General features: G+C 50.5%; 8 protein-coding genes across 8 annotated transcripts; 6 read left to right on the forward strand and 2 right to left on the reverse strand.

Annotated features, from left to right (window-relative positions):
• Window positions 1-580: 580 nt before the first annotated feature.
• N0V96_008247 (uncharacterized protein) lies at window positions 581-2,393 on the forward strand (the record flags this gene model as incomplete). The annotated part of the gene is made up of 2 exons (XM_053192788.2): window positions 581-585; window positions 911-2,393. The coding sequence occupies 2 exons, from the start codon at window positions 581-583 to the stop codon at window positions 2,391-2,393; spliced, it is 1,488 nt and encodes a 495-aa protein (XP_053049728.2).
• Window positions 2,394-2,574: 181 nt separating this feature from the next.
• On the reverse strand, window positions 2,575-3,165 carry N0V96_008248 (uncharacterized protein; the record flags this gene model as incomplete). Its single annotated transcript, XM_053192787.1, has 1 exon — window positions 2,575-3,165. The coding sequence occupies one exon, from the start codon at window positions 3,163-3,165 to the stop codon at window positions 2,575-2,577; it is 591 nt and encodes a 196-aa protein (XP_053049727.1).
• Window positions 3,166-8,527: 5,362 nt separating this feature from the next.
• N0V96_008249 (uncharacterized protein) lies at window positions 8,528-9,592 on the forward strand (the record flags this gene model as incomplete). Its single annotated transcript, XM_053192786.1, has 1 exon — window positions 8,528-9,592. One exon carries the CDS (start codon window positions 8,528-8,530, stop codon window positions 9,590-9,592), a length of 1,065 nt encoding a protein of 354 aa, XP_053049726.1.
• A 1,705-nt stretch (window positions 9,593-11,297) lies between these two features.
• Window positions 11,298-12,074, forward strand: N0V96_008250 (uncharacterized protein; the record flags this gene model as incomplete). Its single annotated transcript, XM_053192785.2, has 2 exons — window positions 11,298-11,612; window positions 11,682-12,074. 2 exons carry the CDS (start codon window positions 11,298-11,300, stop codon window positions 12,072-12,074), a joined length of 708 nt encoding a protein of 235 aa, XP_053049725.2.
• A 685-nt stretch (window positions 12,075-12,759) lies between these two features.
• N0V96_008251 (uncharacterized protein) lies at window positions 12,760-13,344 on the forward strand (the record flags this gene model as incomplete). Its single annotated transcript, XM_053192784.1, has 1 exon — window positions 12,760-13,344. The coding sequence occupies one exon, from the start codon at window positions 12,760-12,762 to the stop codon at window positions 13,342-13,344; it is 585 nt and encodes a 194-aa protein (XP_053049724.1).
• Window positions 13,345-14,213: 869 nt separating this feature from the next.
• Window positions 14,214-15,701, forward strand: N0V96_008252 (uncharacterized protein; the record flags this gene model as incomplete). The annotated part of the gene is made up of 5 exons (XM_053192783.2): window positions 14,214-14,242; window positions 14,310-14,756; window positions 14,841-15,272; window positions 15,348-15,457; window positions 15,517-15,701. The coding sequence occupies 5 exons, from the start codon at window positions 14,214-14,216 to the stop codon at window positions 15,699-15,701; spliced, it is 1,203 nt and encodes a 400-aa protein (XP_053049723.2).
• Window positions 15,702-17,613: 1,912 nt separating this feature from the next.
• Window positions 17,614-18,540, reverse strand: N0V96_008253 (uncharacterized protein; the record flags this gene model as incomplete). Its single annotated transcript, XM_053192782.1, has 3 exons — window positions 17,614-18,263; window positions 18,322-18,395; window positions 18,455-18,540. The coding sequence occupies 3 exons, from the start codon at window positions 18,538-18,540 to the stop codon at window positions 17,614-17,616; spliced, it is 810 nt and encodes a 269-aa protein (XP_053049722.1).
• Window positions 18,541-22,392: 3,852 nt separating this feature from the next.
• N0V96_008254 (uncharacterized protein) lies at window positions 22,393-23,469 on the forward strand (the record flags this gene model as incomplete). The annotated part of the gene is made up of 1 exon (XM_053192781.2): window positions 22,393-23,469. The coding sequence occupies one exon, from the start codon at window positions 22,393-22,395 to the stop codon at window positions 23,467-23,469; it is 1,077 nt and encodes a 358-aa protein (XP_053049721.1).
• Between the last annotated feature and the right edge of the window lie 335 nt (window positions 23,470-23,804).

The raw sequence follows: 23,804 nt of genomic DNA on the forward strand, positions 1-23,804 counted from the left end.
CGACCTACTTAAGCCCTTATGAACCCGCCAATCCTCTTGAAGTGTAGAAGGCAACTGCAATGTTCAAGACTGCTCTTGACTATTACGAAGACTTCCTGGGCTCCAGCACTTACCTGGCTGGAAATGTAAGATCATCTGCACCTTTTGCTATTCGGACAACGTTGCCAGGTGGGAAGCCTCTTCTAACCGTGAAACAGCACCTTAGCCTTGGTGATGTCTATGTCTTCACCTGGATGCCTTACATCAAGTTACTCGGTTTGTACGAAGAAGTTGCCGCTGGACCAAATGTTGAAGACTTATGGAAGCGTGTATCGAGCCGCTCAGCCTGGAAATCTGCTGTGAAGGATATGCCACAGTAGAAGGTCTGCTCTAAAATGCCTTGGTGATTTCTCCAGCAACTTCTGCCGGCAATTGAGATGATGGAAACTTCTTGTATGAGATGCTGAAGAGTCGCGGTATAACTGTAGGAGGAAGGCGGTCTTATCAGGCAGAATCATGGAAGCGCTAAGCGATTATTTAGAGTTGCATGTCTATTCAACCGGTTCCCTTGCAAACAAGCCAAGCGTTAGTGGCTGTCGCGATGATGTTTGTTTAACTTGTTTTCTAACTCAGACTTATTTGGTCTTCAGGAAGACATCATGGACTCGGACGATATTGGTGTTCAACACACGGATAGAAGTCCGAGAGTGCTTGACTGACGCAGTGTTCAGGTTGGCGGCTCTTGACCCATTTTTGTTCATTCCTAACAAGGCAATCAGAAGCGTCGCAGCTGACTCTAGCTTCAGGCTTGCGAAACACCACAAATACCTCCCCTCACAGAAAGCTAAGTAATCGAGGATCTTGAAGTTATTCAATCATTTAGGCTTTGTTGTTATTGTTTCACAATGCATTGTCCATCGCCCTTTGCAAGAGCTGCCTTGCTCTTTTATTGCATCGTACCATCTCTCGCTTCACAATGCACGCCCTCAACCCCCGAAAAGCCCCGCGTATTCCTCCTGAGCGACATCGCCAACGAGCCCGATGATGCGCAATCGCTCGTGCGACTTCTGGTCTACGCCAATGAGCTCCAAATTGAAGGTCTGGTGGCGACGACGAGTGTCTGGCTAAATGACACCACCCGCCCAGACCAAATGCACGATATTGTCGACGCATACGGCGAAGCACTGCCAAACCTGAAGAAACATACTCTCGGCTGGCCTGAAGTATCCTATCTCAAAGGTCTAATTGCCTCCGGCTTGCCGGTCTACGGTATGGACGGCGTCGGCGAAGGAAAGGACAGCGAGGGCTCCGACAGGCTTGTAAAGGCAGTCGACGCCTCGGACGGGCCGCTCTGGGTCCCGGTATGGGGAGGGGCGTCCGTTCTGGCGCAGGCGCTTTGGCACGTCAACGCGACGAGATCGCAATCCGAGATCGAAACCTTCGTCTCCAAGCTCCGCGTCTATACGATTTCCGATCAGGACAATACCGGCACGTGGATCCGTCGAAACTGGCCGCAACTCTTTTACATTGCTAGTGTCCATCACTTCAACCGGTATGCCGTTGCTGCGTGGGGCGGCATCTCGGGCGAGGAGTATTACAACTTTCCGAGCTTCTCGAACCAGGAGGTCATATCGCCAGATTGGATCAAGCAGAATATCCAGAGTGTCGGACCCTTGGGGGCGAAGTATCCTGACGCTGATTTCATTGTCGAGGGCGATACACCTTCGCTTCTCTACCTGATACCCAACGGGCTCTCCGACCCCGAATATCCGGAATGGGGATCTTGGGGCGGCCGGTATGGACCCGTTACCTACGGTGAGGGTCATTACGCGGATACGGTGGATGTCCTGAAAGGGGCATCGGGAAGGATGATCATGAGTTCGCAGGCGACCGTGTGGAGATGGCGGGAGGCGTTTCAGAACGACTTTGCTGCCCGTATCAAGTGGTCCGCCAGTCCTGAATTCGGTGATACTCAGCATGCCCCAGTCGTGGTTTTGAATGGAGACACGTCTCGTAAGGTCGTAAAGATGGTTGTCAAAGAGAAGGACGTCATTGGGCTCGATGCACGAGAGTCTTGCGACCCAGATGGAGGAGAGTTGACGTACAAGTGGTGGCAGTACCTGGAGCCATCATCAAACAACAACAATCCGGGAAGAGACGTCGGCAGATTGGAGCTGAGTGACACCAACGCTCCCATTATCACAGTCACAATGCCTTCAGAGGAGGTCCTCCGTGCTTCAGGCAGAAATCGTCACCCGAATGACGACAAGCATATGCACCTCATCCTTGAGGTCTCTGATGGTACACTGATTTCCTATCGCCGGGTCATTTTCACTATACTCGGACCTAAGACAGGGGATGAAAAGTCTTCAGCCGGAAAGGCGGCTGAGCAAGCCGTCCATGATGAGCTGTGAGCAGTCAATTGATTATGACGAGAATTGCCCCGTGCGACCCGTCTTTTCCCCAAGACTAGCTAGGTGGCAGGCAAGAATACATGGATCAACCATTTCGAACCCGATAAAAAAACTCCATGCTTTTTGATGCAACCCATGATGTGCACAAAGAGAAAGAATGAAAGGCCTTCCGGCATGCAAATTACAAAAGGAAAAACGTGAGAAACATGTTCCAAATAAATCCAACACACATGCCCACCAGCGCTCGATACCCCACGGGCACGAGAGCAAAGTTGAGCATAGCCACCAGAGGCCAAAATTTCCAGGCGGCCTTGATCAGGTCGAATATCCTCTCACTCCAGATCTGGTAGACGATGGGGGAGAATCCAAAGCGCAGGGCCGATGTGATGAGAAGAAAGGCCGAGTTCATCATGAAAAGGCCGACAGTCTGGTCGACGAGGACCTTGCGGGCGACATTGAAGTAGTTCTTGGGCGGCGCCTTCTCGGGTTTCTCGGGCTTCTCGATCTTGGGCTCAACTATGGACGCCTTCCTTCCCCTGCCGCGGGCCGACGACGCCGAGTTGGGAAACTGGTCTTCGAGAAAGTGTTGCCACCAGTAGTTGATGTGGCCCTGGATGAAGCCAAAGGTCGCGAACTCGAGGACGCGACGGACGTCGAGCGGGGCCCCGGCGCTGCCGCCGGCCTGCCTGTGCTGGTTGACGATCTGTGCCGTGAAGTTTGCGGTGCCCTTGAGTAACGAAGACTGGATCGCCGTGGCGAGGATGGAGGGCATTATGGGCGTCTCTGAGTGTGCCCTCAAATATCCCTCCTCGGAGTATTGATACGTTGGTCGTCTTTGGAGTCTATTGGAAGGGCGGCAGGGCGTTAGGGATGGCGCATTGAGGCTGAAATCTCACATGTGAGCTGGAGGCTTAGCTTGCGGTTGAGTTGGGGGCCTAGCTGGGTGTTTGAAGTTGCGGTGTGTCCCATTTAATTGGGACCACGTTGTACATTCCAGAGGGGGGGAGTTGGAGCACAGAGCCCGTTGTGCTCGGTCGGCCAATGTCAGCGCCGAGATCGTGCCCAATCTCGGTACGCCCTGCCGCTCCACAGATGAAACAGGAAAGAATAACCACTCTTGCCAAAAGATGGAATGCTTAGAGATGTTGGTTGACGAAACTACAAAGTTGACTAGATTGCAAAGAAGATTAGACACTTTGATTGTTTTTAATTGCTTGAACGGAAATCAGCGTGGACTGTAGGCGTTGTTTCGCAAGCTGAACAAGTTCAGTGACCCTAAATGCAATGATCAGTGGCCTAGAAAGTCACTATTATTCGCAAAGTCACAAGCAGCAACGAACGGGATATGTCCCAAAGCCAAGAGATGAATACCACGGTCTCAGTTGGTTTGAATGCAATTGATTGTTTGAAAAGTCTCTTCCCAGTACAACCTAGCTTTCATCATGAGTCCGCATCTGAGGCCAATGAAGTCTAGGCTTCAAAGATGCTTCAATCAAGTCGAATGTACTCTTTCTCAACCCAGATCTCCCAGAAACTTGCCGAGTTGATAGGTTTCATCGACCAATCGAACAAGAATTCTGTACATCTTTGTAAACATTGCGCGCATACTTGCAATAAGAAACCAGCCATACCAGAAAGCCCAGAATAAAGTAGTGTTCAAAGCTTGCATCAGCTTGTGATGAGACACCACAGCCGGATATTCCAGGAACTTGGCATGATCTTCTAGACAAGTGCACCAGTGAGGGCTGCGTGAAGAATCACAAAGTCGTCTACTGGATTAGAAAATCGGTCGCCGTAAGCTTTAAGAAGTCCTGATATTGCGTATTTTACACAGATCCCAAGCGGGGCCTGTTCGCAAGTCGACGCTGGCAGCCGTCGACATGGGACTATTTGGAAAGGAGAGCGGTACAAATGAATCATTCTAGTATAGTAAAATATACTACAAATCCCGTATAGACTTGTTGCTGAAGCGATGAAAGGCTTGATAAAGTGTGCTCTGACCTTTTCGTGTTCCGCGAATTGGGTGGGATGCTCTTTAGCCATGTGATACACCGAACATTGCCATTTAATATCGCATTTCTAACCCTTCACGAAGAACAGAGTGATTATTTACAGGCATCATGTTGAGCACCGGTTCTTTTTCGTTCGATGCTCTCGATTATAATCGAGGCACGCACATTTTACACCAGGACTTGTCTTGCATGGCGGAAGCGTAGAGAGCACAGAGCCACTTTTGCGTGGCCCATCGTCAGATTCTGAATTCTGATGAAGCACTTCACGCACTGGAGCCTAAACAGAGATGATATGGACGCAAGCCGTCAAATGCACAGTTTGGGCTTGGAGCATAGCGAGACGCCTCGCCACAGCATTAATTAGCTCGAGGGTCAAGTGAGGCGCCTGGGGTTTTCGGTTCCTAATCTGGCCATTCAAAAATAACATGAAGGCCAGAATGTTTAATGTCTTGGAGTCTCTGATGTCCGTGGTGAGAATCAGCTCAGTAACTGGCCCACTAATGAGATTGACACGCAAGACCATGACTTGAGCCTTGTTGCAAGCAAGTCACAAAAGTCACTTGTTAGACGACAACTAACAAGTCTGGCATTATTACTGAGGGATAGTGAGGTGCTGCTCTTTTTCTCTCGCATAATAGCTAGAAAAGACCTGAGTCGAAATACTTGGATGTTGAATATTGTGCCACTCTGTCTCTCTGCTGCTAATTCTTGTGAACCTTCCGAGTTGTCGCTGGCGGTCTGTATGTGTAGTTCTATCCCACCAACGAGTTCAACAACATACATATTCCTATCATAGATGGCCCTCGCACAAAAGTTTCCTATTTCGCAACGTAAAGCAGCAATAAATCGGCCATCAGGGAAGCATGAAAACGTAGCCCATTAAGGTAGTTTGAGATAAGAGCAGGGACTAGAAGTAATCGATTACAGAGGGCATCCGTTTCTTTGAATTCTTGAATTCTGAATGCACCAAGCATCAATAAAACAGACCGTCACTTTCTTCAAGAGGCTTTCATGCTATATCCGGTATCCACATGTAGCAAGGACATGGCGTAGACCTTCATTTGTCCGCACAGGGATATTCTGCTGTACCAAAGGAAACTCAGGTCCAGAGCGTAAGAGAGAATCCTGTTCGGCGACACAGCACATTGAGCCCCCTTTGAATTTTACTTGCATACCCCTCGGTCAGCTCATATCAACGGCAATCAGTCTGGAGACTGGACCATTGCACCAAAAATATTGTTTCCATGCCCATCGGCCGGCCTTGTCAGTGTATTGCAGTGCTTCGGGCATCTCCAACTCCTTCTGAAGTACAACACCTACTTCCAGGCAGAGCAGATCCACACCACATCTTTGGACGAAACTTTCCACCCGTAGGCAAATGCCCCCTCTTCAACACTGCATGTGTCGAATCTTGCATCAGGTACACACGTCGTGTGCCGTGGGAGGTGCGACTTTGCCCTTCTGGCATCCTCAATTAAGACAGAAAAGGGGCTCGTCGCCAACGGCTTCAGCCCTAGCCAAGATGCGGATTATGCCAAGAACCGTTTCGCCGAGACTAAAGAGAGATTTCACGCCGAAGTCACTGGAGGAGAGTTCTCCGATATTACTGCTCTGGGCGGTCGCATTCTTGTCAAGGCCCCTAGTGTAACCTTTGACGGCCTTCTTCAGGTAAGGTACGACGGATTAGACTTTAATGGATTTTGTATGGTTCAGAGTATTCTATCAGCTACTAAAAGTCGTCAGCACATCCGTCTCGAGTCTCTCTCTGACTTTGATTTTATTTCCAAATTATTCAGAGGCAGATATAAGGAAGACAGGGGCGTATAGAAATATTGCTCGTGATTCCCCCTGAGGAAAATACGCACACATGTATTGACGCTATCTAGCAGGTGACTGGATAGTCGACACCGTTAGTCAGTACTCTCGGCCAAACATTTGATCTGCACTCTGCAAGTAAGGAGTTACCTCCGGCGCGAGTGTGAATATGCCGAGCCTGGCGGGTTCACTCCTGGCTCGGACGCGGTCCCCAAAGCTGCCTACATGCACAGTGCTCTCTAAGGACTTCAGGAAAGAACAAGATTGAGTGGGGTAAATTTATCGAGGCGGGAGTCTACTTCGAACGGCATGTCGAACATAAGAAAATGATTGTTGATGGAGATGTCCATGGGGAATAATTAGTGTGAGAAAAACCGAAGTGGATGTACCTCACGAGATCGATGAATGCGAAATTTGGAGACTTCAAGCCGGGAAAGTCAAACATCAAAGCCTGAGCATGGTATTTGCAAGTCCTACTTTTCATACCCATCGCGACAGTCAGAGACAGGGGCTGGTAGACGGGGACTGGCAGGCAGTACGCGCATGGATATGGATTTGATTTTGTCACCTACCTAAATAACAAGACTCTTTTGCCATAGTTCAGACATAACGAATGTCAAGTCGACGATATAGTCTATGCTCCCGTGGAAACGGGATTTCCATAGCAGCCAGCTTCTTGAGGGTCAAGAAACTCTTTCGTTCCCTCGGATCCTAGATCGGTCCAGTTTTGGCCGAATGCCGAATCATTATGGTCACCTGATGGCCCAGGAAGATCGTAAAGGCTTGCCTGAAATTCTCACTAGAGCAGGCTCAGGCTAGACTTGGTTCTTCACCTTGAACCCAATCTCAACGTCGCTTGGCACTGGGCGAGCAGCCACTAAAGTAGGTACTTGAAGCCCCCTGCAGTGGTCACGAATCGAGCTCGTATCTGCCGGTTGAGGGGGGATGTAGCGTGCCAAGACGGACTAATTCGACATTTTCTTGTCAGGACCAGCTCTCTCCACATTTGCCTTCCCCCTAAAAAGGAAGAGTAGCGTTTGAGCACACGCCATGGCTATCAATCATCGCACTCCGAATGTGACATTTGGCATTGTGAGTTGCAGGAGGTGACAGAAAATTCTACGAGAATCTGCATAGTGTCGGCAGAGGCAGCGAAGTATTGAGTCAAAAGGCGGGGGAGAGAGGATCGTTCATGAGCCCACTAAATAAAGTCTACTAATCTGCCCAGAAGACCATGCCACTGGACAATGTTTAATTGCTTCTTACCGGGGCATCTAAGTGCGAGCCGAAGAATCCGTCTCAAAATCCCCGTTTCCGCTGCCCAATAACTTCAGGTGCTATATCCACAAGTCTGCCCGTCTCCTGCAAAGCAGCCCCCAAGAAACAACTTTAGATGACGTTTTTCGCTCAGTGGATCGAGTGCGGGACCTAGTGTTCGTGAGACAGTCAAGCTCACACCACAAAGTGGCTGTGGCCTGAAGTAAAAAAGTATTGTCAATATGAGACGCTTCCCCTTGCGCCAGCATATACGCTGTACTGCCAAGGCTTGACATTTCGTTGGATATAGTGTCATACATCTAGATCTGCCTTCAGGCTCTAGCAAGTATTGAATCGACTCTGGAATCACGATTGTCCGAATTCCAAGAGCAGCAACGAATAAGTCAAAGCCAGTCAATCAGTAACAACGTTGTCCTTAGCTCAGGCGGACTACTCCTACCATCCAACTTCCATGAATTATTGTCTTCAGGTTTGCCTAGACTCCTAAAGCAGCTCTGTCGATCATCTCACAGGTGACGCCAAGCAGAAACAGCGTTGTGCCAAGACCGAACATGTGAGCCAAGCGACGGAAGTTTCAAAAGCATGAATCGGGAAGGTCTGTTTTCTGAGAGCAAGCAATCCACTCTTCCATTTTGCTTCTTTAGGGTGCCATTCGTGTAGCTCTCAACCGAACTGGCGACTCTATTTCCTAATTTCTGTCCACCCGGTGGCCACCCCGGGCTCATCCGTAGCCACTCCGTAGCCATGCCGAGCCGCCTCCAAGCTTGTGGTAAATGAATGCGGAGGATGCGTTCCCGGTCTAGGGGCCGGGCCAATTTCGTCCTCCAACGAACGTGCTTGCCACATGAGAGCATCTTCCGCAGTGGCGCGCATCTGGAGCATCGCCGTATCCACCTGGTTGAGTCGTTGGGGGCCATCAGATATAAACAGGTCGCCATGCCGAGTTTCGTTCAGGAGGAGAGCTTTGGGCTACCACATACTCTACTTCTTTCACCTTTCTATAGTCACCCGTGTATCTAGCCCGTAATCATGGTCAAGTCATCCTTCCTCACGGCAGTGCTGGCACTCGTCTCCTCTGCTGCCGCCCAGTGCGGTTCCGGCACGCCCGACGCAAAAGTCACTGGCTCTGGAAGCTCTTTCGTGGCGACCAAGGGCTCCAGCCAGGTCTACTCCGGTTCCGACTACCGCGCTGCTATCCAGGCCGCCGTTGACTCCATTAGCAGCGGCCAGCGCGTCTCTGTCATTGCCTCTGGCTCTATTGGCGCCAACACCATCGCTATCCAGAGCGGTAAGACCTTTGAGGGCTGCGGAACCATCAATGTCGCTCTCCGATCCGGCCGTGGCGCCATTGAGGTCACCAACGCCTCGGGCGTCAAGATCCCCTACCTCTCCATGACCGGAAACCCGTACTTTGGTCTCCGCTTCTACGGCACAAAGGACCTCACCCTCGGTGCCATCAACATGAACCTCAGCGGCGGCATCGGCATCCGCTTCGACCGCGACCAGGCCGCCAACACCAACGTCAAGATGGGAGTCATCACCGTCAACGGTGCCGGCAGCCACGCGGTCGAGACATGGAACATTGACGGTCTTACCATTGACCAGGTTATTGCCAAGAACTGCGGCGAGTCGGGACTGCTGCTCCAAAAGACGACCAACGCAAAGGTCGGCCTCGTCGATGGCAACAACGTTGGTGCCGGCACCGGCTACGGAACCCTCCGCTTCGCCAACAACAATGGCCAGCTCGCCAGCGGCGCCTACACCACGAACGTCTACGTCACAAAGGTTGTCTCCCGCGGCGGTGGTCGTGGCATCTTCTGCGTCTCTCAGTCTGGCGGCGCCGAGATTGGCAGCATCGACCTCGCCAACAATGGTAACAACGCCATCCTTATTGAGAACTGCTACGGCGTCACTATCAAGGGCGGTACCGTCAACGGTGGCGGTGAGGTCCGTCTCTCTGCCCGCTCCGAGTTCCCCATTACCCGCGACATCAGCATCACCGCCAAGGTCGACGGCACCACCGTCCGCGAGTCTCCTTGCGGCACGAACATCAAGTGGAACCTCTCCGGCAACGGTGCTCGCAACATCTGCTAAGCGTGAAGTTTGTCAGTGGTGGACGGTGCTCTGTGGACTTGGCGTGTTTTCCTTTTCGACAGTACATTATTCTTTATGGTGGCTCTAGTTAGTCAATGTGCATATACTATTTACAAATCTCTCAGTGCCGAAATAAGTCTAACAAGCGATTGACAACGTGACGTTGGGGTTGGAAACGAGATCTTTCAGTCCCTTGTCCGAACACCACGCTGGCTCCTCAGCTGCGTAATTTTGCTCGGGTAGCATCTGCATGATCAAGGCCACTGGGCCCTCATTGAAGATCTCTTGCAAAGAAGGAAGCGAGAGCCACTCTTTGCCCCTTTTGAAAAGTGGTGCAGGTAAGTTGGTCACCCCTGTCATCTCTCGAGATCGTCGCAATAAGCTTACTCCGTCTAAAACACCGGAGAGATCTCCGTAGAGAGATTCTGCCCCGCACAGACGAGCAAAACATCAGCCGAGTTGCAACTTCCCTGCCAGATATGCATCCGGTCACGGCAGCGAAGTGCTTAGATTTTCCCCTTCTAACTCTCATCGCTTGTGATTTATGTTTTGAGCATCTCAAGCATTGCTACATTGTTCTGCATGAGAACGGTCTGGGGAAACTCGGGGATAGAATACCTCTTCCCCGTGGCTCCCCGCATCTTGCACGCAGATTTGAACGGGGTATATTTACAGGCAAGTAGAGGATCTTTGGAGGCGCTTGCCTCCACGAAAGTTCGAGAGAAGAGGAGGAAGAAGCCCGATCTCTTCATCTACAAGACAACATGTTTTCAAGACTCAAAAATGATCCCTTGTACCAGGACCTTAACTGGCGTCTCGTTCTTATCGGCTGTGTTGCCAACCTCGGCGCGATGGGTTTCGGCTTCGACAATGGCTGGTGGGGAGGCGCTCTTGGATTATCCCAATTCCAACGAAATTACGGTGCCTATAACGATGAACTCGGGCGATACGCAATTCCAGCAGGCAAGACATCGGTCGGTACAGGCACTGGCTCCGCCGGTATCATTCTCGGCTGCATCATGGCCCCTCTTGTCACATCTAGGCTCGGTCGAAAGAGGTCGTTTCTTGTAATCTCAGCTCTTATGGGAGCTGGTGTGGTACTTGAGTCTTCTGCGGTGACATCGTTTTGGCAGCTTGTTGTTGGGAGGATCTTGGTATACGCTGGCATGGGGCTGTCTTCCAACGTTACCCCCATGTATCTATCGGAATGCGCTCCACCACGGATCAGAGGTGATCCAACGAGGACCTGGCTTGTCTTTAGTTATGCTGATTCAGCTCCCAGGTGCTTTTCTTGCGCTCTACAGTTTCTTCCTCTCTCTGGGAGTTTTCCTGTCTGCCGTTGCGGTGTACCTTTCACGGAGTCGGACTGATCAATGGCAGTATCTGTAAGTTTTCCGGGCAGCTTCGGGCTCTGGGCATCGCTTACATGCTTTTGAACAGGATTGTAATCATTTGCCAGCTATTCGTCCCCGTGGGATATGCGACTATGTTCCCGTTCCTCCCAGAGTCTCCTCGGTACCTCATTTACCGTGGGAAGTACGAAGAGGCAGAAAAAGTACTCAAGAGACTCTCAAACCGCCCAGAAACCATCTCACAAGAAGTACAACTTCTCAAAGCTCAAGTGGAGGAACAGCGAGAAATGCACAAAGCAACCACTTTCAAAGACTGCTTGAAGGGGACCAACCTCCGTCGGACCGCCATCGCTATGGGTGTTCAAATACTTCAACAGGCTCAAGGCGTCTCCTTCATCCAGAACTTCATCGTCACTTTCATGCAGCAGCTCGGCTTTCCGGATCCCCTCCGAACGAACCTCATGGTGACTGGATGCAGCTTCGCCGTCCACATCATCACTTTCTTAACATTTGACAAGGTCGGTCGTCGACGTTCCTTGTCTCTTGGAGCCGTTGGACTAGCCAGTACGATGATCGGCACGGGAGCAGCGACAGCAACGGGCTCCGCAGGAAACTATTCCAGTGCGGTTGCCAATAGCTCAGCGGCGCTCTTAATATTGTGGTATATGGTGAGTATATCCATTCGCTCCTGTGCCACACACAACTGTACAAGAGAGTATTTTCTAATCCTTCCAAAGATTTACGGTTTCACTTGGGGGCCTGGCTGCTGGGTCGTCGCTGGGGAAATCGGAACTGGTCAGCTTCGAGAAAAGACGCTCTTTCTCGCTTCCATGGGCAGCTTCGTCACATCTGTGCCAATAAACTTTGTCAATCCCTACGTCCAAGCAAAGCTCGGCGGTGCTGTGACCTTCATCTACGGAGGATTATCGGTCATTGCAGTGTTGTGGGTCTTTTTCTTCGTTCCCGAGACAAAGAATCGCTCGCTTGAGGAACTCGATGAGATGTTCCAGGCTCGGGTTAAGACTCGGAGCTTCGACAAGTACGTGTCGACTGGCTTGGGCGCGCAGATCACCAAGGTGGAAGACTTCAGCACTAAGAAAGCCCAGCTGGACCATACAGAAGATGCTTGAGGATAATCGATGGCTTTATGAAGTCAAGACACGCCGGAAGGAAAGGGCGAGGAGTAAAGTCCAGGTCGGAAATTTACCTATTTTCTTGTCAATATGATATTGGGAGGACTCCAAGCAATGGAAGAACTCATTTCAATTGTTTGGCTACTTGTGCAGTTCAAAGACAGAAGCACGTGCTTTGGAATATCGGTGTTCGTTACCCTTTGCCTCTGGAACTACGCGCCCGCGTCCTTTGTATATTCAAGATGATATCCAGGCTCAGGCTTTAATCGTCAGGTTGTTGGACTACTGAAGAGTATTGCCATCCATGGCTAGGTAATCACGTGAAGACTCGAGAGCGCGTGTCATCTGCACAATAGTTGAACCAAACACGCGCGTTCTTCAGACGCGGTGCTCGGTTGAAGTGAACGGGGATGTACTTCACTTTTGGTCTTAGGTGTGTGCGGCCCCATCATCAACACTCACTCCAACTACTGTGACCAGTGGTAGCCTCTGAGTGAGTTCGAATCTCTCCCTCGATTCACCAAGTTCTCGCAAATCCAGCAGCCTGCACCCAGACGAAAAGCCCTGGCACATATCTCAACAAAGTCGTCAAGTAGCCAAATCAAAGGCAAACACCCGCCCTTCAGCTACCACTCCCGTGGTAGAGACTCTTTCCACGGCATCCGCAGAGCAAGAAAACAAAATGATAGAAAACCACCTCCATGACGTTCTTCGAGACGCGTGGTCCGGCATCTGCACCTCAGAACAACACGAAATCGCCATGAACAAGCTCGTCCAGACTATCAATCACACTATGAGAACCTGGGAGTGCTTAGCCATTGGCCTCCTCGCCCTCGATCTCGCAATCACACTTTACGGCCTCAGCGCTGAGATCTCGGACGCCGTCATCCCCATCTCCGACGAGATCGTCATCATTGCCGTCACCGAACTTCTGGTTCTCATTCAGCTCCTGCAGATACTCCTCCCAGTTTACCCTGCGAATGAGTTCGAAATGTTTGCCATTCCGCAGCAATTGAGAGAGAAGACCGTTTGCAAATGGGTGAGCGGAGTCTTGGGTCTGCAGGAGGCTGAGTTCCATGAAAGTCGCCGCCAGACGAATGAAAACGAGCTCAAGGCATTTGGTGTCTTTCTCATTCCTATAGTAGCCGCTGTTGTATGGAAGTGGACGAGAGTTCGTCGCCGTCAGAGGGAGATGGTGAGGGATGAGGAAGCAGCGATTGTGGCTCAGGCCTTTCGCATGTGGGACGCTTGGGGAAGGGATAATTGAGGGCACAGCCTAGCAAAGAACCTGGCTTTCATGTTTTTAGGTTGCGGAGGGATATTGGTCTATGTACTGGAAGGACAACGAGACAGCTTTAAGCGTACGAATGAGTGCTCCTTTCATCATCAACAAGGTTCGCGTCACTGCCCAAGGACATTGCCAACCAGCTCTGTAAGTTGAAAACTTCGCTTTACAAGACTTGAAAGCTCATTGTGACAAGATGGGCGAGTAACGAAAATGATGTTTCGTCTTGTTCATTGTGTCCTTGTCCGTTTTTACTTGTGTCTTGAACACAATGAATTGGCGTGACTAAATACCATAAGTAGAACGCCAGGTTGGGTACTCAGTTGATCTCAAAACCACAATATCACCATATAAGCGTCACATACTCCAATAACACTCGACTTGCCATTGCCTACATAACTAGCCAAGAAATAAATTCGCACCAAATAGCAGCAATTATTTCGAAACTCTGAGCCCTCGAAGATCTTTCCACCACAAGAAACATTCAGAATACCTTTGCCCTGGCCTGCCGTCTCTCTCCTTCCAAAGGTGAAAGCCGGCGCCTTCCGAAACTGAGGCTAGAATCCGAACTTCACCTTCAAAACTTCACCTTTAGCTCCTTCGCAGTGAATCACCACCCACTCATCTGATTCATCTGTCAATCCAGTGAATATTCATACGCACCTGCCTTTCAACGGCCTTCTTCCCCCCGATAGAAAAAACCCTTCCTCTCACTTCCCTCCCAGAAATTTCTTCCTCTCACAAACAGTCGATTCAGTCCTTTGCAACAAAGGAGCCCCTACCCGCGCAATTCTTCTTCCATCACACAAACCCTTTCACATACTCACCAACACACAACCCAAATATTCAGAATGTCTGAATACGTCCTTGGTGCCATGTGGTAAGTCTTTTCTTTCTCTCTCGTGCACATTGGAAATGGAATGGCAAGCTGACTTATTTTTTCACAGGGCCTGGTATGCCTACGATGAGGTTCTGACCAAGAGGCTCATGCAGAAGGCCAAGCCCATTCCCCTTCCTCAGGAGCCCAGCTTCAAGAGCACTGATGTCAGCATCATTGTCGCTACCATCAATACCCCCGATACCTTCACCGACTGCCTTCGTCTCTGGCTTGCCAACAAACCCCAGGAGATCATCATTGTCACCATTGACCGTGACCTTCAGCGTGTCTACGACTTGGTCAAGCCCGTTATCATCGAGGGCGATGACCGCATCAGCGTCATGACTGCCGAGTACGCCAGCAAGCGCTACCAGATGGCTGTCGGCATTGAGGAGGCCAAGGGTAAGATTCTTGCTCTGGTCGATGACGATGCCTTCTGGGGTACTCTGGAGACTCTGCCCTACCTCTTGGCTGGTTTTGAGGACCCCAAGGTCGGCGGCGTCACTGGCAAGCAGAGGTATGTGAAGTGTTTTCCTTTTCTCCTTCGTTCTTTCCTTTTTAGAAGTTCTTTCTCCATGTAACAGTATCCTGACTTTCACAGCGCTCTCATCAACTCTGACCGCCGCAACCCTGCCGTCATCACTCCCTGGGAGGTTGCCTCCCTCCGCTCTCTCGATAACCAGAACAATGTTCAGGCCGTTCGTTTCGCTGCCGATGGCGGTTGCTGGTGCATGGTTGGTCGCACCATGATGGTTCGTACCGACATTGCCCAGGACCCTCGATTCATGGAGGCCATCACCAATGATAGATGGAACGGCCAGCTCATGAACACTGGCAACGATGTCTTCCTGACCCGCTGGCTCCAGACCGAGGGCTGGGATATTGCGGTTCAGAATGCCCCTCAGGCTGAGATAACCACCCTCGTCATGCGTGACTCTGGTTTTCTGTACCAGATGATCCGTTGGCAGCGTAACGCCATCCAGTCCTTCCTCACGGCTGTGATCTACCAACCTGGAATCCACAAGATCAAGCAGTAAGTAATCCTTCCCTTGACTCCCTTCCTACATTCTCTTTGTAATAAAGCTTCAAGAAGCTAACAATCAAACAGGAAGCACTCTTACATGGCTCGCAAGATGATCGAGCGTCTTCTTCGCCCTGTCATTGCCTGGGTCCACATCATTGCCTTCATGATGTGCCTTGCCAAGCAGTCTCCATTGCGTAAGCCCTTCTCCCTCTGACCTATTCTGACAGACTATGACTGACCTTCTATCTTATAGCTACTTGGTTGCAGGCTACTACATCTGGGGTTGGTTCCGCACCTACAACGCTTTTGCGCGTCGCTTCCCCCTTCACTTCCCGTCAGATGTGGGCCTGCTTCCTTCTCGACAACGCTCACCCCATCCTCGACGTCTACGCTTGGTTGACCCTGAGCACCGAGGCCTGGGGCACCCGTGACACCTGAGTGAAGTCAGATGAGCCGTGACGAGTATCGCAGTTGCTGAGGCTTCAACTAAACATGCCATGGTACAAGAATTCTTTCAACACTGGGGCTGGGGGATACTTTTTCGAGAATTGGAGTTTGTGGATCGGATAGACTAGTCTCTCACGAGGAACCCTGGAGTTTTAGGACAGAGGCCATTGGTGGATCGGTAGACCAAACGCTTTTGGCCACAATTCACACAGATACTGCGAGAAAACTACATGGTGCAAAGTTTGCATTATGGTGAAAAATGTATGCACAGTTCTCTGTGAAAGACAATCTAATTCTTGCCTTTACTGCAAGAGATTGGTCACTGCATCAAAGTAAGATCCAACCCAATCGTTCGAACAATAAGTAGCGTACCAATCCAGTCTCATACAAAGTACACAACATACGGAGTAACAAAGAACGTTCCGGGTCAAATTCATCAGCTTGCTCAAATCTACAATAAACTACTATGGATGTAACAGAACTGTAGGCATCACAAGTCTCTCTCATTCGTTACATATCCAGTATGTAGCTCATGCCAGTATCTCTTGTGTCCCCATGGTCTCAGTCAGATCCAGAAATAGAATAGAGTTTACCACTGATCAACTTTCTGCTACCGTTCGAGAAGTTATATAGTTCTGAATCAGACTTATACGCCGAAAGATATGAAACTTACAGTAGTGTCTTTGTCAGCCGCGCAAGTCCTTCATCGCACTCGAAGTCAAACCTTATTGCCGACCAAGGACCGACAATGGGTTAACGGTCTTAACTTGGCTTTCGAAATCAATCTGTTGCAATTAAATACTCGGAAGTATTCCCACCATTTTGTGCTTGGAGCTTGGCCAGGAGCATGTCCAGATTAGACGGTGATTTCCTTAGGCTCATTAGCAGCACGACTTTATTGTATAGTTACCATCGAGGTCTGGAGGCGGCTGTCACTGTCTCAGACTTTGGTCCAACGAGTCAGGGACCCCAGACTTCATGATACTACTGCATGACATCCTCCACACCCATGGGACCCAGCTGATCGAACCCAGCCACTTGGTACACAAGCCTCATCACTAGAGGCTGAAACGCGGAGTCTTGCAGAGCTTATGATCAGGATGAACATGCTATTGATTAGTATTCAGCTCATTTTCGCTTATGCCTTGAAACTGAGCTCCGCCGCCTTGGCGAGCTGTCATCTAGGCGAGTCGCATTGTGTCGGACATTGGCTTCTTCCATGTACGCCGGCGATACCGACGATGCGATATCTTCGAGAAACTCGGCTTGATTGCATGGTATTTGTATTGCTGGCCTTTCGAATAATATAAAGCCATGGACTCATTCTTCTAGAACATGACCTTCGAAGTACACCATCCTTTTTGAACGACTAAATTCTCTACTCCTGCAAGTCTTTACGCCATCTTCTCCATCAGCCACAATGCAATTCAAACAACGCGCCCTCATCATTCTAGCGGGACTTCTATCCCTTACATGTAAGTCGAAGCCAGACCATGCATTCATTACCATGGATTTGGATAAACCGTTGCTAACATATCACTCCTCCTCGAAAGTGGCCTGCGATGATGCGCAAGGAAACAAGGGAGTGTGCAAACCACCCAACTTCTGTTGCGCGGCGGATGGCTTTCAGTGTGTCTTCAGAGAGGAATGCAAGAGCTAGGCGGTTCAGATCCTTTGGCGATCATACTCTGGGGCTGGAAGAATTATCTTTTATTTGATTTCAACAGACTCATGTCCTGGCTTCCAAACGCTGTCTTCTAAACGCTGAGTTCTATGTGATGTCTATCAATATTACCAGCTTTCCAGGCCAATTGGGAAATGCTACACCCACGGGTGTGTGTCGAGCCGAATGACCGGTGTTGGGATCGAAGGAAGTCAGGAAAGAGACTTAATGTGCTTGTAGTCACTGCGCCTTCTTCACAGTGTCGGCCTGTTGGACTGAGGTAAGCTCCCGAATCAATCTCATGTACCAGCTCGCGCCCAGAGCGGTGAAAATGTGCCACCATCCGTGGAGCTCCAGCAGCCATGCGGCAGGCAATCCAAGACTCTTCCTCGCGGCTCTCAGCTCGGCGCAGTACTCCAAGTCGATATGCCACAACGTGAAACCCACAATCAAAATGATACAGGCCTTCCCAAACTGCTTCATCAGTCCTTTCTGCTGCTCTTTCGAGTAGCGTCCAGTCCAGTAGACGATGAATAGCGTGCGAGGCCAGACAAACGTCAACAGCCCGGTAAAGGTAGCGACGTGGATGGCGATGTCCCCCGAGCGGACGTAAATGACAGCCATGGTGGCGATGCCGAGCCAGAGGATGGTGGTGATCGCGGCTCCCACGGCGCGCGACTGACGGAAGGCGTACAGGGGCTGCACGAGCGAACCGGCGAGGACCAGCATGGAGAGGTCGTCGAGAAGCTGCGTCTCCTGGTGCATGGTGCCGTGGAAGATGCCAGAGAAGATACCGACGGCGAGGAGACCAATGGATTGGATGTCGAGGGTTCGGTACCATGGCACCGCAGCCTTGGCATTGGCTCGGGGGTACTTCAGGGCGAGGTAGACTGTTGAAAGGTTCAGCATGATGAGCGCAGGGATGGGTGTGGCAGGGCTATCACTCACTATATGTGGCATTGGACAGGCAGTTGATGAACTCTGCTATGTACCGCGTAAAGACGTAGTCTTCTTCGCAGAAACTGACAATAGATCCACGTCAGCATGTGATCACGACGACTCAGCTTGGAGCCTTGCTTACTTTGCCTTGCTCGTTGGGTAGCCCCAGATACCATCGCCCGCGGTTGCGTCGCTTGCAAAGCGGAGGGTCTGATGCTTGTGACTCATCGTGCCAACACCTTTCCTCGCGGATTGTCGATGCTACTGCTGGAAGCTATGTTGACTCTGCTGGTGGAATAAGAAAAGCGCGTGATTTTGACGCGACTGAGATTTCCCTCGTGCTAAGAAGCTATCGATAACCCAGGGTGGTAACAACCAATCGCGGAGCTTAAAATCGTTGCAGGTCTTGTAGTAGAAAAGGTCTAAAGTTGGGTTTGGAAGCGTCAGAACGTTACCCTTTCGCAATGCCTTGCTTCAGTCGTTCATCCGGTCTGCATTTAAAGCTCAGGGGGAAGTTGCCAACGACTCGAAGCGAGAAAAAAGAAATGGAGCCTCGGGAGGAATGGGAAAGTAACACGATTGCGATGTGGATCACGTAACCTGCAGAACACCTCACCCGATGCGCCGTTGGGCCCACTTTCTGGGGTCGGTCCGCATACCCGCGGAGACCCGGAGCCGGGGCGGATGCGGGTATCGGCTCTACCGTTTGCTCCCCTGGATTCAACGACACTATCTCTTTCACTGCGTCTAACGCTTCACCGTGTCTTCAGAAAAATAGCAGCGATGAGCCAGGGCAAAACTCAATAGCACCTTAGTTGGTAGTCGAGTGTGTTGGACACAAGCAAATTCCAGGAAGGATGCATGCGCGTGGTGTGGATTCCTGTAATTTCTTTAATCTTGGATTGATATCTATTTCTCATGGCTCATTATCGGATCTGCTTTTATTTTCTCTTCTATTGTCACTCAACATTTAAGCTTGCGTTTTATCAGTCCCTGAGGGCTGTTGAGTTTGTGCTTAGCATAGAATAGCTGCCCTTTTATGTTTCCGACACCCGGTGACAAACTTACAAGCGGGCCGTCCATTCCAATAAGGGCGATTTGATGTGGCCTTCTTCAATATTAGGCTGAGGAACTACGCAATACATCGCGGGCCTGGATAAGTATATGGGTAGTTAGGTGCGAAAAACCCCTCCCGGTCCTTCTCTCCAAGATTTCGGGCGTGTGATGGTGTCCGTCAACTTCACCTTCTTAATGCCCTCTCAGTTCTTTCCTCATGGGAGCCAACCCTTCAAGTACCTACCTACCTTAAGGTACTTAAGAAGGGAGGTAGGTAGGTTCCCGGGCACCTACCTACGAAGCGTACCTCTCGCCTTCCCTACCTACCTTAGGTACCTCAAGATGTTACCTCCTAGGTGCCTTTTGGCGACTTTCGCACCTTAGCTAACTGCTTCTTCTGCTCCTTCCCAATGAAAGGATCGGGCTTTCTCTCGCCCCTTTCACGTTCGCCGAGTGAGATAAACCATCAAGATTTGTCACTCCCTCACACGCCTGGAGTTTTCCGCCCTCGTCAATCGTCTTCTCTCAGCAATCGTACGGCATGAGGTGATCTTCGGATCTACACTGCTTTTGCCATGAAGATTACCAAACTGCCCTGCGAAATCGACGCGGAGATTCTGGGCCAGCTCGACAAGGTACAAGATCTCAAAGCTCCCCTGCTGTCATGTCGGTTATTTCACGATGCATACACCCAGCGCCCGCGCCTCGCCCAGAAAATCGTTCGGAAACAGATACCCAAGCAGCTGTTACCGTATGCAATCGTATTTCCATACGCATCGAGAGTTCATATATCGGATTCCACGTACAATGCCCTCAGCTTGACACCCCAGGATGCAGATACAATAGTCTTCCGCTTCATGCTCGAAGGTGGCGTTGTATCAACAAGCAAATTTCAAACGTTCTCACTTCCGCAACTGGTGGCTATGGAAGCAACCCACGAGCTCATTATAGATGTTGCGACCCATTTTGCCGAAAACGCCTGGACGACCATCTCGGACGTCCTGGACGACACGATATCCACGAAGTCGACGCAGGGTCATCCAGATCTGTCCAAAAAAAGAATGGCTCCGTTTCTGCCGGTGTTTTTACCGAGTGGAGCTCTACTATGGCCTCTTAAGCGACTACATGTTCGAAGAAAGGGATGTCCATGTAACTCATGAAAACAATCCATTAGAACCAGCCATTCATTTTGAGGAGGTGGAAAAATGGTACCCGGCAAGACGCATCCTTGATGCTCTTGCGCCTTGGGACGTCGAGCAGATGGAAACAGCGATCGGATATCTAAGCGATCTATTCATGGCATCTGCAAAAGGACTGTCAGCCAACGACATCTCCACGAGTAAGTTGTCAGTTCTAATCAGCGCTTGCTCCAAAACTGACGACTCATTAGACAAGTGGGTGAGATCCGCCGCCTCCGGTCTTGATGCCTTGCGTTCATACTTGCTTCTAATGTTCTGCTGACTTTCAACGTAGCATTGCAAGGGCTTGAGATTCCTTCGAAATTTCGAAAAGATGCCATCCGCTGAGAAGAGGGAGTTTCTAGAGAGCGGAATACCCATCTTCTCTTCCTCTCTGTTCATGGAATTCTCGGTGTATAGTCCAAGGCCTGATACGAGCAAGGCTTGGCAAGACGCCAAGCTGGATGTATCATTGCATCTGCCCAACTTGGCAGATATCGACGCTGACGAAGGGCCTCAAAAGGGGCTAGACTTTATCCTAGACTGTGCCATCATTCATGGTGTGTCGCAAGTTGAATATCAACGCCTCAGAGAGCAAGCATACCTATTTTGGGACCACGAACGCTTAGAGAAGTACGATATGTGGTCAACAAATTTCATCCAGCCTCCCTTCTGGGGCGTCAACAGCGCACCTTGATGGACCGATAAAAAAGAAAACCGTATTTTTTTCAACTAACATGACAGAAAGGAGATACGGACTAGGGGCGGAAGAGAAAAATGGACCAAAGGGAATGACACAGGGATTGTATGGCATGATGATAGGCCTGGGGGTATCAGAAGAAACGTATGTCTCGATATTCCTACGATATTCACGGCGTGTTACACCGTTCAACTCGAAGATAGAAACTTAAATCTTGAGGCTCAGAACTGGAAGAATTGAGTTTCTTTCAAACTTACCCGCAATACATTAGCAACTTAAATAGGACAAGTGTTAAAGCAGCTGGAGCGAATCGAAGGACCTGGCGAGGCTTGGCTCTGGGATGGAAGCTGGTAAAGTTTTGTAAAAGTCGGTTACTGTATCATCTCTAGTAAGGTAGTCTGAGAGGAGGAGAAAGTTCAAGATAGATGATATTCAACTCATTTGTCAAGGAAATGTGGAATTACTTGACACAAATAGTCCTCACCCCTGAAGTAATTATGCGTTCCTATGTCACTTTCGTAACTCTTACGGTGAGAAGTGCGCTTCAGCCACTTTCGCTGCCGTTCCAATCAGTCCTAGTCAATAAGATTTCGAGAACGATCTGCGCTTCAGCGATCACGAGTTGTTGCAAGTTATGCTGACTGTCATGAAGAGTGGCTTCAAGGAAGATGGGCAGAAACATGCCGAATACTTACGGAACATTGCATCTTTTAGTTTACGGTTCTCGGTACTTGTCCAAATGTGTGAGGCGGACGACACGGCCTTTTCGCGCTCAGCTTTATCTTTACTCAACTCCTGTTCAGGAATCGAGATTGCCTCAAGAACAACAAAGAAGACTCCCATCTGAGTGGTACGCTAGCTTGGTGAGATGGGTTAGTCCCAAGACTAATGTTCTCCAATATGGGATCACATGCATCATCATAATGTAGTCGACAGGGCTTAGTCATCATCTCCGATTGATTTACACGGTTCTTCTTACCCGCGGCGACGAGGGGAGGCTCGAGAGCGACAACCCCGCGCGGGCCGGCCAGTTAGCCAAGCGCGGATATTCTCCTCATCTTCTTCATACTCGTCTAGCGTGCATTTCTTCACCAGTTCATCCCGAGTTTTTTGTGAAGAAGAGAAAAGAAGAAAAGGGAAGACACCATGTCGGAAACCCAGCCGTCCCTCCGCGCCGTGGAGACGGTCCTCGCGATCCCGGAGCTCCTTGAGTCCATATTAGTGCAAGTCGACATGAGAACGCTCCTGGTCTCAGCGTCGCGGGTGAGCAGGACGTGGAAGGCCTTTATGGACGGATCACCGGCCGTCCAGCAGGCATTATTCTTCAAGCCAGTCTCTGTGGATATTTCACGGGCAGTGATCCACGGCCTCGAGGACGGTGTGTTCCCGAGCATACCGGAGCAAGGCGCCATGCCATCCCACACGACTGGTGACCGCCTAATCAACCCCCTCCTAGCAGAGAAATTTGACAAATGCTTCTTCGACTTTGGACCGACGTACTCGTGTCAGCGCCGGGCCAACTCCTTTTACGAGCTCCCCTGGTCCAAAACACCGGAACCAATCCAGACGGTCCAAGAGTACTGGGGCGGCTGGAGCCAGGTCAAGCCGGCCGAGCTCGACGAAGAAGCAGCACGATATCAAGATGAGGCCAGGAAGCGATTCACGCGCCGCGGCGCAAGTTGGCGCCGCATGCTCGTCTCGCAGCCGCCGCCGCCGTCGTTGGGATACATGCGCTTCGACGTCTGCAGTCTCGCGCTGGAAGAGCAAAAGGTCGCGAGTTCTCTGATCCAGCAGCCGGCGCTCCCCTCAGCTTCCCTCTCGAATGCTGCGGAACCACAAGCACCATGCAACGGCGTGCGGATGGGAGAGCTCTACGACATCGTCCAGCACGCGGCCGGGCACCACGGGCGGCACTCACTCTGGTTCAGGGTCCTCTGGGGCAAGCCGACGACGCACTTTGCCTTTTCGCACGTCAAGGATGTGTTTGACAGGCTGATGGCGCGGGCGAGCGTCGTCGTGGAGTTGATGCATGCGGACGATACGTCTCTCCCCAATCACCCGCAGGACCCGTCGGATGTGGGTGTGTTTGATGCTGCTTTCCGGTGCGAGGAGCATCGCGAGGTAAAGTTTGAGACGGAGCATACGTGGGGGGAGGCTGTTGAGTTTCCTCACTTTCATCCGCGGTATGTTGTTTGGCATTGGAAGTTGATGGAGGTTGAATAGCCCGTTTTTGATGGCGTCTGAAGGGCTGTCTGTACTGTTTTCTGTTCATGTCAGGGTTTCCGCCACATGTTTCTCCTGTCAGGATCACAGGTCTATGATTTATCTTCATTCATTTCACTGTTCACATTACAAAGTTCCAGGAATCCTCTTGTATACATACCTGACTTTAGGTACATCACCTCATTCTTTTGGACACGCAGTTTGAAGCCTGATGAAGAGGAAAGGCGCTCGAATCTGTTTCTGGCATAGCCGTGTACTATTGTTCTCTCTCAAACAGCGACCAGGACTCGTGCCTTTTTGCATTAGTTCTGTATACCCATCATGCATTGTATTGT

This window comes from Colletotrichum fioriniae (genome assembly GCF_027942845.1).
Source record: "Colletotrichum fioriniae strain IMI 355084 chromosome Unknown scaffold_10, whole genome shotgun sequence".
Classification (NCBI taxonomy): domain Eukaryota; kingdom Fungi; phylum Ascomycota; class Sordariomycetes; order Glomerellales; family Glomerellaceae; genus Colletotrichum; species Colletotrichum fioriniae.